The 12560-nt window shown below is 34.5% G+C and overlaps 1 protein-coding gene across 11 annotated transcripts in view; it reads right to left on the minus strand.

Moving 5' to 3' along the window:
- Cep170 (centrosomal protein 170) overlaps window positions 1-12560 on the minus strand; it is an 83572-nt gene that overhangs the window by 28901 nt on the left and 42111 nt on the right. For 7 of the 11 annotated variants that reach the window (XM_076914557.1, XM_034520153.2, XM_076914558.1 and 4 more), the window contains exons 8-10: window positions 12028-12504; window positions 7817-7974; window positions 7337-7630 (exon numbers count right to left, since the gene is read on the minus strand). In XM_076914557.1, coding sequence (XP_076770672.1) covers window positions 7337-7630; window positions 7817-7974; window positions 12028-12504 — 929 coding nt within the window. The remainder of the gene's footprint in view (window positions 1-7336; window positions 7631-7816; window positions 7975-12027; window positions 12505-12560) is intronic. The other 4 variants (XM_076914561.1, XM_076914560.1, XM_076914562.1 and 1 more) reach the window with 1 other exon arrangement.

Below are 12560 nucleotides of genomic sequence, written 5' to 3' on the forward strand. Positions count from 1 at the left end.
AAGACCTCAGTGTTAGTTACTTTCTGGCACATGAAAGGACCTGGATTATTAGACCTTGCAAACAGACTGGAAAAAAGCTATAGTGAATTACACTTAACATTCATTTTACTATTCAGTTTAAATTTGTTTCAACTAAATGGATGAATGTCCCATATTTACTCACATACATACAGGAGATGGGACATTGTTTATTACAATAAAAAATATATATATTTGAACTAGTAATCTATAGAAATAACCTTTGGGACCTTCATCTTCTATAAGGGAACACCACTTTCAGTAGTGCCAACTCTTTTCACACTGATACATGACTTTCATTTACATATGGGTTGTACACATAGCTGTATTGGGACATATAAAGTACACAAAGGTTGTAGGTTGGACATACAACCAACATACCAACATACACAAAAAGAAATTGATGGTCATAAAGTGATCTGATAAATTCTGAGATGGACATTAGTAAAGCAGGGACCACATCTCTAAATTCAGTGAAATGTGGAAATTTTACCAGTAGATGGCTTTATTGCTTAATTTAATTTAAAAACAAGTTCCCCCCCCCAACCCCACCCAAGAATCTGGTTAGAATTATCATTGCTTTAAGTACAGGTTACACATTATTAACTTTAAGATAGATAAGACCTTTAATATTTAATAGTACATGCAAACCAGGGTATAGACAGGAATAAATACAGTTTCTTTGCTTCATCTTGCTAAACAGTGGAGTGAATTAAGCAATTACAGCAGTGCAAAGAAGGCATACCTGTGTTTTGTGACTTTACTCTGATCTATACAGAAGGCAACACTAGCTGCTGAAGTGGCTTGTGTGTGTCTTTTTACAAAATGGTTCACTTCAAACTTACTGGTTCATTTTGTTATTTTTATATTACTAGAAAAATCTAACTCAAATTTGAAGGTTAAAAAATATATAATTTCTTACATTCTGCATCACTGTGGCATGACAATTTATAGTTTCTGATTTGGAGATATTTAATTTAATTGCATCAGACATAAGTCTGACTTCTTAAAATATAAGCACCAGTAGTTTCTTACCAAAAATATGGTAAATCTCTTCAAAATACTTCTAATAAAAATGACTTGGATATTATCTTGTTAATAGACTAACATTTTGAAAAGGTAACAAGTTATACCCTGAATACTTCAGCTCTAATGGGAGCTGAAGGCAATAGATAGTACTCCTAGAAATTTTCTTTAATTCTCATATTAAAGACATACCTATACATATATCTGTTAGAGAACTGCCAATTATTTCTTTCCCATACAGGGCAAGAAGAATTCCAGTGTGGCAAAAAGCTTTTAGGTTTCACATTTATGATTCAGTTTAATTAATTTATTAATTATTTTTGAGTATCTCATACTGTAATCCAGACTGACCTATATACTCAGCACATTGCTCCTGCCTCAGCTTCACAAGAGCTATAATTACAGGATAAATAAGCCACCATGGCCAGCTTTTACAACATACTGAAAAAATTAAGATAACAATGGATAGTCCAGTTTAACCCAGAATGCATTCATCTCTGTGTGCATCTTGTGACATCTCTTGCAGGCACACAGACATTCACTTGTGACATCTTGCATGTGGAAACAGTGTACAGACAGTTACACTATCAGTATATTCTGAGGCATGCATGTTTTTCTGCACTCTACGTGATCTGATAATGGTCTAGAACTGGCAATTTAGACACCAAATTTGCAAGGTTTTCCATCTTTGATTCTAGATTCTGTCACTAGAAGATTTCATCCATATGCATTTTGCTATTTGATTTATCACCTGTATAGAAAGTGGCTTACCTGTCATCGTCACCACGAATACCTCAAGGTACTTGCAGTTTGTTAGCCTTAACTTTTTAATTTTCTCCCTGCCCTCCTCTGACCTGGTGTCAATCACAACTCCAAATTTGTTCATAACAAAATCTGGCTCTCTCATCTAGCCAGGACTTCTTTAGGATGGTCTTCCACGAGGAAAAGGACATACACCTGTCTAATCTGTACACTTCCTTTTGAAAATCTTCACAGAAGTTTGCTAGTCCACTTCTAATTCTCCCAGGACATATGCAAAAGGAGCTCTTCAGGATCTGACAGATTACTGAGATGACTCATGTATCCAAGGAGAAGAGTGACATTCACATGCTGCCTACCATTGTGTCTTTGATCCAGGTAGATACCATCTCTACCTGAGGCACCTGTGATTGCTCTCACAGATTCTAATGATGTTGAAAGAAGACAGTATCTTTTGTCTCACTACTGCATGTGCTCCACACTATTGCATGTTCTTTGAATACCTTCATAATCTTTACCTCAGAATAGGTACATATCATTATAACTCAGTGGTTACTCTAAACAAATTAAACAACTGGTTACTGAGGCATGGTACTTACTAATGTAGGCAATTAGGACAGATACTACAGGATATTTAAAAATCTGTATGACATAGTTCTTCTTTACTATCAAGGTCTAATAACTAACACACACACACACACACACACACACGAATCCAAAAGAACCACTCAGAGACACTTTATTACAAAAACCAAACTCACATGAATATCAGATTATACTTTTAGATTTCAGTGTCAATTTTAATTGACAAAAAAACCCAAAAAAATCCCTTCAGATATTAACAGACTGATGTATATAACACAAATGAACCCTTTGCTTTTGTTTTTTTTTTTCCCATTACCAACTTAGTATTGTCATTATTTAAAAGTCCAAACTACAATGACCTAAATTTCACACCTTTCAGTTCAAAATGGTAATAGTGGGGGAGTTGTACTGTAATAGGTCATAGGGGACTGGTTGTACTCCTTTTTAAAGAGTGGAGTCAAGTTTCATGGATGTTTATATCCCACCTATTAAACAGGTGCAAAGATCAAAATTATACTTACTAATATCAGATACAGGAAATAGGCTCACTGTGGTAGGAAGCAGAGCCCAGTGTAAAAGGAGGGAGAGGAGAAAACTATGTCATAACAATACACATTTAGACAAAATGATAATTTCATATGAATTGCTACTTAATTTATTAAAAATATTTTGGACTGTGGGTATAGCTTAGTGGCAGAGTGCATATCTAACATAATGAGTTTTATCACTAAAATGTCCTAATCAACTAAACTTTAGAACTCATCTCCTCATGGAATTGAGAAGACTAACACCATGCTTTTGTAGGCTTACATTAATTAAAGAACAGCGATGCACTCACATTTTAATCTATCAAGGTGTAAAATAAGAAGAGTCAAGTTTCAGACCTGAACATTTCTTGTCCTCAAGGAACAAGGCCCTGTTGTACCCAATGATGAGTTGGAAGACACTAGTACAAAATCCCACTTTTTTCAAAAAAATATTTAACCACTCAAAGTCTATGCTAATCTCTAGTGCATAGAGTCAAATAGCTCAAGATGATATAAAAAAGAAGTTTTGTTTTTAAATTTACAGTATTTTCCCAGAAAAATATAAGAACTTTTAAAAAGATAAATATCTTAAAATTCAATGGAATAAATATAAGGGATTAACACTATGATTCTGATATTTGTAACTAACCTTTTAAATCTAAAGTTTAGACAAAATTGTTACAAGAGTTCAGAAAGAAGTTAGGAGAGATTATTTACCATTCATTATATACTACATATATACATACAGATAAATTTATCTGTTTTTTTTCATTGTTATTTTGTGTACATTGTGCGTTGCCTGCATATTATGTCTGTATGAGGGTGCTGGATCCCTGGAGCTGGCGGTACAGTTGTGAGCTGCCATTCAGGTGCTAGGAATTGAATCCAGGTCCTTTGGAAGAACAGCCAGTAGTCTCGACAGCTGAGCCACCTGTCCATCTCTAATACAGATACACTCTTGTTCACAGCATCATTTACAACAGTCAAAAATGGACTCAAACTCAACATTTGTCAATGGATGATTAGATAACAAGTTTCTATAATAGAATGATTTATGATTCAGTGACATAAAAGAATGAAGTGGCATTCCATGTCACAACATAGATGAATCTTCAAGACAATATTCCAAGAAGAGTAGCCAGTCATTAAAGGCCATGTATAGAATGACTCTATTCATAGGAAATATCCAGACTAAGTAAATGCAGAGAGATAGAAATCAGATAGATAGTTGCTAAGGTATCAGAACAATGAGAAAAGACATACTTAAGTACAATTTCTTTTTAGAGTCATCGACACATTTTGGAAGTAGACAGTGCCATCAATGTACCACAGCTTCCAAGACACTTCTGAGAGGACTTTCAACTGATCATCCTTCTGCTGCAGCTTACCAAGTACTGGAATTATAGGTGAATAGTAACTGAACCACACATTCTCAATGACTAAAATATCTATGTTATGGAAATTTTACTCTGATTTTAAAAATAAGGTACCACATAACTCTATCTTTTTCTTTGTGTTCTTTCTGAATAAAAAATAGTTTAAATTCTTTGTTTTCTTTCTTAACTTAGAAGTTTTCTCTCTGCAAACGTAACTGTGGTCCTCTGAACAAGCCTTTCTTTCTCCTTTATTCATTATATCTTAAGTACTCTTGCCCTTCATTTTCTGATTAAGACTGGCTTATATATATTTTTAAACTTTTTATCTCTATTACAGAGTTAATTATATATGCTGCAAAATTAACTCAGCTGGCAGTTAAATCTAGTACTCACTGAGAATACTGAGAACAGTTTCTTAGAGCACTTAGGTAAATAAGGACAAAACCATAGAATCAGTAAAGCAATGATTATGCTTAAGATTAAAATGCAACGAGATGATAGTGTCTATAGACCCTTTTAGACAGTTTAACTATTTAAATTAAGTGGTTAATTCTCTGATAAGGAGATTTTAGCCTGAGACATCCTCTTGGAAGCTATGGTAACATTTCCTTCAACATGTTACACTTCTCAAAGCATTCAACATATAACTTTATTTGTAAGTATATCCCACTAAACACATACTTCTTGAGATAAAGAATACACAGTATTTTCCATTTGAATAATCTTTTCCTCATATAAAGTATGGCACACTATCAATAAAATTACTTCTTCAATGATAGAATAAGAAAGGAAATACAACTATATGGAAGTTTTGCAGACCAAAACAAATTAAGTTGGACAACAGCTGCTCCAACTTTTATTATACATCCTCGAGCTTTAACGAGGGAGCTACAGATGACTGGGCATGTCTGTTTATTACTCTAGTCCTTTCAAAAGACTGCTTACGCCTCAGTCTAGCTATTTTTGCCCTTTATTTTCTCTGCATCCATCACTACATCTTCAGATATCTAAATCTAGTTCCATGTTTGTTCTGCAAAGCCTAGTATTAAGCTGGCCTGACTTCAGCTTCTAGCTTTAACCATACCTCCTAAACTCTTAGCTCTCTTACTGTGGCAGTCACATGACAATGGAATGACTCTTGTATTCTTTGAAGCAGTCTTGGTTTTAGGGATTTTATTTATTTATTTATTTATTTATTTATTTATTTATTTGGTTTATACAAAAGAAGAATGGATAAATTAGCTATCCAGTTGCATACTACCACTCTTTTTTAGTGTTTCTTGCTCTAAAATCTTGGGTTTCTCTATTCTGAAAGTGATGATATATTATAGGGCTCCTTGAGAATGAAAACAATGTATATGATCATTTTGGACAACAACTAATGATCAGATTCTGTGAACTCCCCACTGCCTATCACTTTTCCTAAGTAGGCCTATCTGTAGAAATGCCTCTTTCTTGCACACAGGCCCAGGCTTGTCCCTTTTACTATAATTTCCACCTTGGCTTTTTGATTTAAGTTCTTTAGTGCTGAAAGAACTTTTTAGGACTCACCAGACTTTGGGTAGAGAGTCATATGACTAATTTAAAAAGTAGTAATTAGTAATTAAAAGGTCTTCTTCATACAGCTATATGACAGACATCATGACAAGGTTCCTATGTGTCTTTTGAGTTCTTGTTAAACCTAAAAGAAGTTTTAATTTATGAAATAAATGACACTTAAGTGTTTAAACGTTAAGCATTAAGCTTAAAGAAGTTGATTTAACCCAAGAGGATAGTACATATAGTTTATACACTTAATTCCAGATACTTGTAAACAGCCATGTTCTTAATAAATATAATCATAAAATAGTATTTAATGGAAAAATATTAACCAATCCTGCAGTGAACTTGTCTATGGCTTTTTAAAGCCCATGCTTTTTTTTTTTTTTTTTTTTAAAACAATGGTAAAAGTACTGTTTACATATAACACTTATTTTCCAAACTAACAGGTCTCTAAAAGTCAGGCATTATGCTACTCTAAAAATAGAATAATTAGACTCAATACATTCATGCTTATAAATTACACATGTATACCAGTGAATTCATTGCAAATGCTATAGAATACTAAAATAAAAATAATATGTTGAGAATTAAAAGTGAACACAGTCATACTATTTTTGCCTGCATCCCAGAGGGTTGGTCATTCTCTGATGGCCTGCTTTTAAAATTACAATATTCTAAATGTTAATGTACACATGAACCACATGCTTATCTTGTTTTTAACAGAGACTCTGATCCAATATGTCTGTACTAGCTACTTAAGTGATATCAATGTTGTTCACTTACGAGCATATTTTGAGTAACAAGAATTTAAACAAAAGATTAATGTTTAGTCAAACTTAGGTTGCTATTTTCCAGGTGGTAATATAAATAGCTCATTCTAAGGTTCATTATTTACTATCATAATAACTTGGGAAGTATTTTAGAAGTCATATAAAAATCAGCATGTAAATAAACCAGTATCATCAAAGAAATACTGAAAAATAGACAAATCATTAGGACTGGGATAAGCCTAACTAAAATGAACAAAACATATAAAAGCTGATTTTGTTCTGATTGCATCACAGATGGTAGTGAAGAGAATATGGGTAAAGCTAATCACAGCAAATGCTTTTCATCTGCTCCCAAAATGAAATTAGTAGATAGAAAACCAGTTAACATTTATATTCATTATATTCATGTTAATAGTTATAGAAACCTACTTCTTTGTTCAGTTTTAATAGAAAATAAGTACAAAATGACAACAGTTTTAAGGCCAATGAAATTTATATATCTTAAAAAGGCCCAGGTAGTTTAAGTGTAGAAGACTTAAAATTCAGGAAAATATGAGTGAAAATGAAAGTAGGAAAACATTTTGTTCTTGCTATTAGTCTTCTAGATCCCTAACAAAACCCTAAAGTCCCAACACCACCTACTGTGTGAGAACATTTCAACCAGCTCTCCAATAAGGTCTGAGAGTCAACAGCCCCCCACAACTACCATCATACTCAAATTTCAATTATTTACCTTGTCAATCATTTTTCTTGCTTCCACCTCCTCACTGTTGGGATTCTCTAACTCAATGGTATAAGTACCCTTGTCACTTTGGTCATCATCATTATCCTTTTCTGAAGAGGCAGAAGTAGCTTGATTTTTTAACATTACATCCATCTCCTGGCTTGGTCTGTGCCCAAGACTCCCTGAACTTCTTAATAATGCAGTTTGTAGGAAGGGTATTGACACCGATGGCTCCTCTGATTTCTGTTTTAACAATTTCCCATGTGGAACACCATGCCCCCCTCTGTGATGCGTAGAGCTAGTCTGTAAAGACAAAGAAACCACTTTGGCATCTGCTGATGGAGATTTTGCTTTTTCAAGTTTTGTATGTGGTGTTGAGAAAGTAGTTTCCTGACATAAGATTCCTGAACTTTGAGTAAAAGAATATGACCTTCTCTTTCTGGAATGATCTTCATCAAAGAATGCAATCATAAAAGCAGTTTGACTTACAGCAGCCTGGTCTTGATGCTTTTCAGTAGACTGGACCTTCTTTTTCTGCTCTGAGTGATGGCGCCGTAAATGTTCTTCCAGAGTTGCACGCTTGCTACAGCGTCTGTGTGCCCCAGCATTCTCTGAGTCACTCTGTGTACCATCATCATGTTTGTTTCCTGGACACAAGAAAGACATGATATAGTAGAGAAGAAAAAAATTCCATGTAGAAAACCAGAAGCACATACAAAAGTGCCAATTGTTTTGATACCCTTCTGCTTTCTAAGACAAAGTTGTCTGTTCATTAGTATGACAGGTTCTGCACATTGCCCTCAAGTGCAACAGTTACAATTATATTTGACCAAACAATAATTAGGCCCTTTATAAACAATTCAGTTATTACTTTTCTTTCTCTAAATCCAACTTTATAAAAGATTTCTCAATCCCTTAAAAGAATAAGCAATGTTCCATCACCTGTCATAGTTTGTACATATAACACTAATACACATTAGTTCTGCCTCTCAATTGTAAACCTTTGGTAACAAACAAACAAAAAACCAAAGACCTGACTCCAAGGTTTCAATCCTACACAAAGAACTACAGGCAACTAAGGGATGAAGAGTGGGAGAAATGGTCTTCCCCAAGGAAGAGCACACCAATTGATTATCAAATGATCAGCCCTGCCTGAAAACAAGCAAGATTATATAGACACAGCAGATTGTTTATATATTTAGGAATTATGTATGTAAGAACAATTATGAAAAAGTGAGCAATAATTTGAGACAGAGTGAGAAGGGGTTTATGGGAGGGTTTGTACAGAGGAAAGGCAATGAGAAAATAAAGTGGGTATGATCTCAATAAATAAAAGGAATAATATTTTACAAGACTGGTGTAACTGAAAAACTTATTATTAAATAGAAAACGAATGTCATTAAAATGGAGTATATCTAAATTGTGATATTCAATAATTGTAAAAGTTCAGTATACCTTTCAGTAAAAATTGAAATTTGTAGCTTCTATTAATAACAACCAATCTTTACAAATGTTTTCCTAGCAGAAATTTCTAAACTCTAGTGGCTTCAAAGTGTTAAAAGATGCTGACATCTTACCAACTATAAAGACTTCTACTACACCCTTCCATCTAACATCTACAGTACAGATACAGGTAGATGTCATGTCCAATGTTACTCTAGCCTCCCAACAAAGGTTTTTCTGGATCAGAGCAAGAGTAACTCCAGGATGTGTGGTGGTTTGAATGTGTGGCCAAGGGAATAGCACTTTTAGGGCATGTGGCCTTGTTGGAGGAGGTGTGGCCTTGCTGGAGGAAGTCTGTCAGTGTGCGGTGGGCTTTGAGAACCGACTATAACCATGTGGGAGCCAGTTTTCTAGCAGCCTTCAGATGAAGATGTAGAACTCTCAGCTCCTCCTGCACCATGCCTGCCTGGATGCTACCACACTCTTGCCTTGATGATAACAGACTGAACCTCTGAATCTGTAAGCCAGCCCCAATTAGATGTTGTCCTTAGAAGAGTTGCCTTGGTCATGGTGTCTGCTCTCAGCAGTAAACCCTAAGACAGCATGATTTCGATTGAATCACCAATCAAGGATTAACTAAAATCTTTTCAAAGTTATAGTTCAATCTGGTATATTGGAATGTACATTGACAGAATCCAATTTTGTAGGAATAATCTGATTTTGAAACATTCCCAGGCTGTCTACTCTAAAGTGAACATCTGCCAACAAGAGAGCAATCAGAAAGAAAAGGCTTGCTATGTATGAGAGAATGAGATGTATGTCTAGGAGAAAGGATTTATAAAGTGTATGGGTTTGTTCCTAATAAATCTGAAAGCTCCCAATAATGGTGAAAATATAACACAAGAGAACTACAGACTGAACCTCTGAATCTGTAAGCCAGCCCCAATTAGATGTTGCAATCTTACATTTCTATCCAGCAAAAAAAGACCATGAGGAAATAAATGTTCAACATGCTTTTTAACCCCTCTGCTGATCACTAACTATGCCTAAATTTAGATGTTCACTTACTATCCCTTAGGTTAGCTTGGCTGTACTTTGTGAGAAGTTGGTATAAAGGAAGCTGCAACTCTCCTAAAGGGTAAAAGGATATGGGCTTTGTAAACATTACTTTCCTCACTGTCCCAAAGCTCGTGCACTTTACTCTTGAGGGATCAAGGCATCTGTCTGTCTGTCTGTCTGTCTGTCTGTCTGTCTATCTATCTATCTATCTATCTACTTACCTACCTACCTATGTATCTATCTTTATCTCATATCAACTGATTTTCATAGTTGCTAAAAGTCTGAGTTTTAATAAATTGTTACTAACTACTATCTACCTCTATTTATTCAAAATCTGAATGTATCCCTTTCATAAGCTAGTGGGAAACTGTTATCTCTGAATTTTGAAGAAAGTGAAATGTCATTTGTAAATAAGTATGAAGAAATAAACAACATGGCTCTATCTGGAATACAACCTGAGTTATTGCTGGGAATGGATTTTTTTGGATGGCTTTCAAAATAGGCTAATGTCAAATATGAAAGAATTCAAGGTCAATAGTGACTAGACCAATTTTTGGCAAAAGTTAAAAATATATTCTGATCAGTATAAAGACAGTGTTCATATGGATATTAATGATTCTTCTTTTAATTAGGTTTGAATAGGCCCTGGTGAAGAGCAGAGAATATACAAAAATGATGGTTTAAAAGTAATTGTTAATACAGAAAACAATAACAATTACACTGCTGTAAAAGGATTTTCAAAGATTTTTCTAAGTATTATTTTATTTTATGTCTATGAGTGTTTTGCCTGCATACATGCATGTAAGTTTACCCTGTGAATACCTGGTTCCTGAAGAAGTCACAAGAGGACACTGGATCCCCTCTTTATGGATGGTATGGAGCCACCATTTGGGTGCTGAAAATTAAACCTGGGTCCTAACTGTTAAGCTACCTCTCCAGCCCCTTCACAAAGATTTTTCAATGGTATCTTCCTAAAGGATCTTTTCAGCTCATTCTTCATCTATTCAGTAAGTGTATGAGTTTTAAGAAGACTCATTTTCAAGGCATACTAGCTTATGACTATTTTTTTTTATCAAGTTTACATTAACAGTCATTTTACATATGTTATCTTTAACCTTTCAATGTGTATGATTCAACTATGATATACATATCATCTAACAGGAGTAAATATATCACAATCAGAGCTCAATTGCTTTTCTGCCAGGTGACTGCTGATCACTATAATTAAAGCCAGAGTCAGTTCAGTCATTAACAATGAAGTCACTTGATAATAGCATAGGCTGAAGTCCCAGATGAAGGGTTAAGGAATAGAGTAGGCTATACAGATCTCTCTAATCTCCAAAAGCCGTTTTTAAAATAGAATTAATCATCTCCTCAAAAAAGTCACAGAACTGTCAAATTCACCATCATTTGTTCAAGACCATTCTCTTATTAATAGCATATTAAAACACAAGACAGAGTAACACAAATTCCAAAATAAATTCAATTCACAAAACCAGTGGGAAGCTGATTAGTTGTTACAATCAATGTACATGCAATGACTGTAACCAAGTGTTAAATAAATTATATATAATAGCTAATATTACTATATAATATGATTAATGTCCACAAATGAACATCAACTCACAATTGATTGCACAAAAGTTTACATTAGAATTGTAAATATCTAGTAAATATACCTAAACTGAAAGGATCTGTTTTGTGAGAAGCTTCTGCAAACAGCTTGCAGTTTGAAGCACTCCATAAGTAATGTGACTTTCTGGTGTAAGCAGAGCTTTCAGCCTATAGAAAGAGCTTAATTTTGTTTTAAGCTACTTATTTTGTTTTAACTTAGAAATGATACTATATTGAAAGCACAATACAGAGAAAAAGAACCATACATATCCTTTCTTTAAATCAAAATGATGGGGATTATTTTCTGGGAAATTCTGCTTTGTGTAATTAATAGATTTTGTATTTCTGCAGGTAAAGATATTAAATGACATAAGTAACTTGCCATCCCCAAACCAATGTGGTTTTGGGAAGAAAGCAAAGAAAGGCTAATATAAATGAGAAATCTGGACACGAATAGTGTTGTTTGCTTTTGAGCTTTAAAATTAAATGTAAATTTTGGAAAGCTATTTTCCATTGTATAATTAAGTAACAGTAGTCTGTCTGGTAACTTATGACACAATAGGAATCTCTGGAGGTCACTTTACCTTTCAACCTTTTCAAGTACACAGGAACATCACTTTTAATGCTCTTGGAATCCTCCTCTGTTCTTTCCCACACCATTTGAGGAGGATTGTTTTGAGCTAGCCAGTCAGCTACTTTATTTTCTGGTGCCATCATTCCTGTCTGAATTCCTGGCAAGTCTTGAGTTCCTGGAGAGGCCTTCTTTGACTTGTGGCGCTGGTCAGAAGTGAATTTTGTCACGTGGTCTCTAATAGTTACTTTTCCTGGTGTACTGTCATCAAACTCAATGGTAAATGAAGCATGCCCTGCACCTGCTGTATGGGAACTTGGTGTGTCTTTTGTTGGAATCTCATGAATAGTGCTCTCTGCTATTTGTGATAGCTGCTGGAATTCTTTTGTAGGAATTTCAAAATAACTTGGTTCCCTACAGAAAGGAAAAAGTGCTTCTTCACTTGCAGCTGCAGACTGTTCCTCCACGTGCTTGGCATCTATGCTGCACCCTAATTAAAAAAAAAAAAAAAAAAGGAGAGAATTCAAGATATTTGGGAGCCTGTAT

The sequence above is a fragment of the Arvicanthis niloticus genome, chromosome 16 (genome assembly GCF_011762505.2).
Source record: "Arvicanthis niloticus isolate mArvNil1 chromosome 16, mArvNil1.pat.X, whole genome shotgun sequence".
Lineage (NCBI taxonomy): Eukaryota > Metazoa > Chordata > Mammalia > Rodentia > Muridae > Arvicanthis > Arvicanthis niloticus.